The 6574-nt window shown below is 34.0% G+C and overlaps 1 protein-coding gene and 1 long non-coding RNA gene across 2 annotated transcripts; both read left to right on the top strand.

Annotated features, from left to right (window-relative positions):
- Positions 1-4501: 4501 nt before the first annotated feature.
- Positions 4502-5461, top strand: LOC117103494. Its single transcript, XR_004444607.1, has 3 exons — positions 4502-4561; positions 5105-5176; positions 5323-5461. It is a non-coding gene; the product is annotated as an uncharacterized LOC117103494 (long non-coding RNA).
- Positions 5462-5563: 102 nt separating this feature from the next.
- Positions 5564-6358, top strand: LOC117103493 (G-protein coupled receptor GRL101-like). The gene has a single exon (XM_033244044.1). It carries the CDS (start codon positions 5564-5566, stop codon positions 6356-6358), a length of 795 nt encoding a protein of 264 aa, XP_033099935.1.
- Positions 6359-6574: the final 216 nt, after the last annotated feature.

Raw genomic sequence — 6574 nt, 5'->3', positions numbered from 1 at the left:
CTAAGTTGTTTTGGGTATGACCATGAGTGGAGATCATGGGATGGGGAGGGGGGCTTGAAGTAGGTAATGTGCATCGAATACTTCAAAGACAATGTATTCAGGTTTAATTTTCTATACACCATCACACAGATTATTTAGATCTTTGGTTGCCGAAAATCGCTGATAAACGTTTATGAGAAATTTGTTAGCACTTCTTTTTTACTAGGCCTATAATGGTGATGTGATGATAATGAATTTACCGGCCATTTAGAGGTACTATTTTCAACAGTTGTAGAGAAAGGGACACCCCTTATGAAATCCACCCCGTTCGGTACTACGTACCACGCCCCCACCCTTTCAAAATCCTGGCTACCGTCGTTTGTCTTTGAAGACAAAAGGATCTGTCTTCAAAACAAATAACTTATCTAAAGGATGGTGTCTTCAATGGCTTGACAAGCCTCCAATCATTAATCAGATTCTTGATAATAAAATATGTATCGCTTGATATTTCATTTTTTATGTCAAAATTAACAATCGTCGATAACGAACAACAATCACAGACAAAAGATCAAATAATCATAGGCCTACCAACAAAATCAGTCATGAAGAACAAAATGACCAGATGAAGACTATACTCGAAAACCTCGTGTTTATTTTAAGTTAGCATTGCCAATATCAAATACAGAATATATCCTATGTGTCAATCGCTATTGCAACATCTGCATTGGCTATGCACACAGGCATGTTGTAGGTGTTAAGAGAAAATTATGTCATTGAAGATCCAATTCAATTAAGATCACTTTCTTATTTCATTTTGAAGGTATCTGAAGTTTAACAGAATAACTAATTTAAAGAAAGGTTGCTTCAATGGTTTGACAAGTCTTCAATATTTGTAAGTGACAGTCCACAATTTATGAATATATTAATATAAGTTATGTATTACATCATCACTGTCAAGTCGTAAAGTATACCACATTAGAGAACTTTCGAAAGCACAAAGACGGCTATGGAATTTTAACGCAATTACGTCACTTAAAGTTACCTGCGCATGCGATTTCTTTAAATGGTCGTTGTTGTCCGAATGTGTGGGCTTGGTTTAGGGAATCTACGTTATGCAAACAAACGCATGAATCCGTTTTACCATTACAAATACAAAGTCGCACAATTTAAAGATCAATTACGGTATCTACTCTGTACTTCATTTAAGTACATGACTTTTCATTTTACTTACAACGTCGCGCAATTCAACGATCTATAATTTACTCTGTACGTCATTTAAATAGAGGCATGGCTTGTCATTTTACCTATTATTTATTTATACACTCTTACATGACAAGTTTAAATTGTCTTAACATAATAAAGTAACTGTGTTACTGTGTACTGCTCATCCCTATGAACGACCTAGTATGAAAGAGATATGCTGTGAAAGAAGGTCCCTTTGTAATTAAGAGGGATACCCCTACTAAATTGGCGGGGACTTTTACTGAGTGTGCAAATAGTAAATTCAACACAGTTTTGAATCACAATCATGGAGACAGTTTCACATTTTCAGTTAGTGTCTCTTAAAAAGGGTTACCCTTATTCAAGGGTTACACATATAATAATTATATATTTTTAAAGGTTGATAAGTGGGTTATAATTTAATTATTTATCACAAAAAACCCTGTCTGGTACACTGTGGAACGCATCGTCTATATGGATATTTTGACATAAAGGCACCATTGACCGTACTCAGTTTTGAATCACAATCATGGAGTCAATTTCACATCTTCAGTTAGTGTCTTTCAAAAAGGGGTACCCTTATTCAAGTGTTACACATAATACTATTAGGTAAATAATTTTAGAAGTTGATGAGTTATGGTGGGTTATAATTAAAATATTAATCCCAAGAAACCCTTGTCTGGTACACCATGGAACGCATCTTATATATGGATATTTTGACATAAAGACACCCTTGACCGTATCTAAGGAACACACTAATAATTAGACTGCAATTTTAGATAAAACAAGATGTACTTGAAAAGATTTCAGAATTACCAGTCTTAAATATCCTAAGGAGGATAGGAAAAACCGTGAATAATACGGTACTTACCTGGATCAGAATGTTGGAACGACACCTACGGGAGCCAATAAAAGTCTAAAAGGGCAGATAAAAAGTAACGGTCCAGCTTCACTCCTAATTTTAATTTTTCATAGTAGTTTATCTTCTTTTTTCAAGGTATTTGTATGGTAACAGAATATCTGATCTAGGTCGTGATACCTTCAGAGGTTTGACAAGTCTTCGAGAGTTGTCAGTGACAACAAAAAAAATGTTATGAAACATATTACAGTTATACTGCCGTGATTCGGAAAAACGCATTATATCCATTGTTGAGAATTTTGAGATTTTTGGCTTAGGGGCATTCTATGGATTTAATTTATCATGTGAATTGATAATATACCCCAAAAAATGTTTATAAATATGAAATTAATATGAGAGTTACGCATTATATCCATCCACCAAAGCAAAAAAATCCGGAAGAGTGCATTATATCCACCAAGCATTAAAAAGTGAACAATCAACCAATCACAGAAGACAATGATGCATATTTAATTAGTTCCCTAGCTGGTGGAAGGGCATAATAGGACAAAATACCAAGTTTGTTTTTGATCAAAGTGCAATTAATAAAAGAAGAAGCATTATTCTTCATATTTTAAAGAATAAGAATGACCAAACTGTGGCCATAATATAAATTTTAGTCTGTATATTAGTAATTATTATTATAAATAAGACCATTCAACAAAGAAAATAAAATACATACATATAAACTTTAAAATGTTTTACTTAAGACTTTCCAATTAAGCCAATGATTGGAATTTAGATATAATACCTATGCTAAATTTATATTTAAAATATTTAGCTATATTTAAATGAGTACACTTCCTTATAATTTAAGGAAACAGAACTTTAAAAATGTAAGAGTTGAATTGTTTTCTTGGAAAAATCCTAATTTTACGAATAAAACACAGTACCATGGAATTAGAAGGCAGAAGTCTTTACCACCACGTTACATTTCTACTGTAGTATTCTGAGTAATTGGCAATTACTGGAAAACCTATACTTATTGATATATCGGTAATTTTTCTCGTTTTTAGATTTATCTTTTAAGGTATTTGTCTAATAACGAGATATCTGGTGTAATAAAAGGTGTCTTCAGTGATCTAACAAATCTTCGAACGTTGTAAGCGTAAATCCACTAAAATATCGGTTGTCGGGATTTTGATAGTCCATGTCCCAAACTAATACTAAGCAATTAGTAGAGCTCCGCATAGTACACTATAGGAACATTATTATACGAAGAAAGGAATTTCTGAAATTTTTTTAATGCATTAAATGTAACCTAAGTATAATTAATTTCCGCTAGTCTACTAATTTCTTTATAAGTCAATCGCGGTCTTTTAATGTATACAGTATTAGTTTTAATTAACCAATTACTGTTTAGCTGTCATCGGTTGCTATAGTAATATGATCAGTATACTAAGTGCGTATTTACATTTAGCTGTGCGTATGTGACCAAGGTAATTTACCTTGATGTGACTTGTGCTCCTGCAGTACGCGTTTAACTACACATCAGCAGTCAACAGATAGGAGGAATAACTACGGTCTGCCCGCCAATTCGAGACCCCCCTCTAATACGGAGACCCAGTTTTCAAAGTACCAACTGACCACCTATCTTTAAACACTGAGCTTAACCTCTAATTATGAGACCCTTCTAATTCGAGACCGAGACCACAATTATGGACGGACCAAGTGACAAAATGACCGCCAATTCAAGACCACATTAAAAAATATAATCAAACAGATTATAGGTTTTTTTAAACAATAAATACTCTTTAATTTGAGAAATTGAACTTCGAAATTATAACAAATGTATTTTCATAATTAATATATCCATATAAATAAAGGTAATCATAGGCCTACCAATAAAATCAGTCATGAAGAACAAAATGACCAGAAAGAACTATACTCGAAAACCTCGTGTTTATTTTAAGTTAGGATTGCCAATATCAAATATAGAATATATCCTATGTGTCAATCGCTATTGCAACATCTGCATTGGCTATGCACACAGGCATGTTGTGGTATTAAGAGATGAGTTGTTTTTTTAGAAAAATCCTGGTGTTACGAATAAAACACACTATGGAATTAGAAAGTAGACGTCTTTACCACCACGTTACATTTCTACTGTAGTATTTTGAATATTATATTGGCAATTACTGGAAAACTAATATACGCTCATTTATATATTTTACTTTCTCTCGTATACACGTACCGTAATGTCTTATATAGATCAAGCCCGTTATGATGAATAATGATTACAGTTGATATTTTTAGTCTTGAGAACAAATTCAGGTGTGAATTGGATTTAAAGTATAAAAAAACGTAGGCTACACTCTTTTCTTGTGTTAATGGTTCATTATTTTAAATAATAATAATAATCGTATTGTATATACTCATTTATTTTTAAAGGAATTTGCATGGTAACAAATTAACTTATCTGAAACAAGGTGTCTTCAATGGTTTGAAAAATCTTGAAACGTTGTAAGTGACAATCGTTTAATAATCTCTAATAATCTGTTTTTGAACATTAATTAAGGTATGTGTCTGGCTAATCAAATGTAGAATTTGTTCTTACATATCAATCGATTACAAACCACTCTTTAAATTCACGTATTATCGACAATACCCCATATGAGTTATCGAAAACTAACACATTTACCAATTGTGATTGATCACATGACGAGTATAATTTAGAGATTATGACAATCAGATATTATCAGTTTCATGACAATCGAGTGCATACAAAGAATATATGACTTTACAAATAATTAATTTCACACCATTTACCATTTTCACACATTACCTATTTAGTTTATATAAAATTAAATACATGTATGTATTATATAATTATGTATGTATAAGCATTATCATTTTACGTTGGTTACATACTGATTACAGCTCTAGTGTCAGTTACAAACAATATCAGTTACCAAAATAATTGTTCACAAAACTATGAGACTTCTTAATGATTTTTTCCCTCGTAGATATGATTTGATATTTTTTATTTGATTAAATTATATTCAGAAATCTGGAAAATAATGAGCTAAGGACCTACAATCCTGATATATTTGATGGACTCACTTCCCTTAAAACTTTGTAAGTTCTTACTATAAATAATTTGTACTACGGTTATCCTCTACAACTAACACAATCAAATTTCTTATAATATTACTACCATCAACAGCAACAAACATAATGATGATGATATATATTTTGTTATTTTCATTCAATGTATCACATAGATTATCGGATGAGTTCAGCATCTGCTGCATTATGAAACGTGTTCCCGACTGCCGTCCGACTACTGATCAATTTTCATCTTGTAAAGATCTCTTGAAGAGGGAAGCTTTGCGGATCCTGATGATGATTCTTGGAATTACTGCCCTCATCGGCAACTTAGCTGTTATTATATTGCGCTTGCTGGAAAACGACTTTAATGCCCAATCCATACTCATAACTAATCTTGCAGTATCTGATTTACTGATGGCGGTTTACATGATAATCATAGCAGGAGTGGATCTTTACTACAGGGGGGTGTACGCGACGTTTGCAGAGGTTTGGAAAACCAGTTTCCTTTGCAGTTTCGCCGGCTCTATCGCCACATTATCAAGCGAATGCTCGGTATTCATCTTGATGCTTATGAGTGTTGATCGTGCAATTATGATAGTTTATCCGTACAGTAGCATTCGACTCAATCGCAAAAATTGCATTAAAATTGTCGGTATTGCCTGGGCGGTCGTTATTTTTATCAGTTTCCTCCCAATGTTCAACCATATAAGCTTCATCAACATACCGTACTTCGGAGGTAACTACTATGGACGGCAAAGTGTTTGTCTGGCACTACCGCTGACAAGAGACCGATTACCAGGCTGGGAATACGCCATATCGATTTTTATCGCCTTCAACCTCTTTGGATTCGTCGTCATCGCAGTGAGTTATATTTCAATTTACATATGCGTAAAGAGAAAAGCATCGAGGGTTAAAAGAAGTCGGAGGCGCGCAAGGGAGATTAAGATGGCAACCAAGATGGCAATGATCGTCCTAACTGATTTCTGTTGCTGGTTTCCGATTATCTTGATGGGAATTGGATCCGAAGTTGGTGCATGGAAACTCCCAGCCGACATATATGCCTGGTCAGCGACCTTTATTTTGCCTATTAACTCCTCTCTCAACCCATACCTTTATACAATCGCTTATAAGTGTGACAACAAGAAAAAGTCACCGACACAGGTCGCGATAGAAATGCGTTCAGTACGGTCCAGACCTTTGCCACCGTAGGGCCGTTGGCGTCCAATCTGTTGCCAAGTGGTGCCCTGGCACTCCTGTTATCTCGCTCTTTGCCACCCGATCACTTACTGATGTCATCCAGTCAACATTCTGTAAACTATAGGGTCATGTCCTAAAATTTGAACGCCTAGAAATCAGCCTGAAATTTTCAAAGGTGCTAAAATGTATCCTTCCTTTTGATCTTACAGTTGAATAATTAACAAATAT

The sequence above is a fragment of the Anneissia japonica genome, unplaced genomic scaffold, assembly GCF_011630105.1.
Source record: "Anneissia japonica isolate Jap-2015-1 unplaced genomic scaffold, ASM1163010v1 scaffold288223_len119359_cov103, whole genome shotgun sequence".
NCBI lineage: Eukaryota > Metazoa > Echinodermata > Crinoidea > Comatulida > Comatulidae > Anneissia > Anneissia japonica.
Note: the sequence above shows the minus strand (reverse complement) of the source record. Positions and strands in the feature narration are given on the sequence as shown.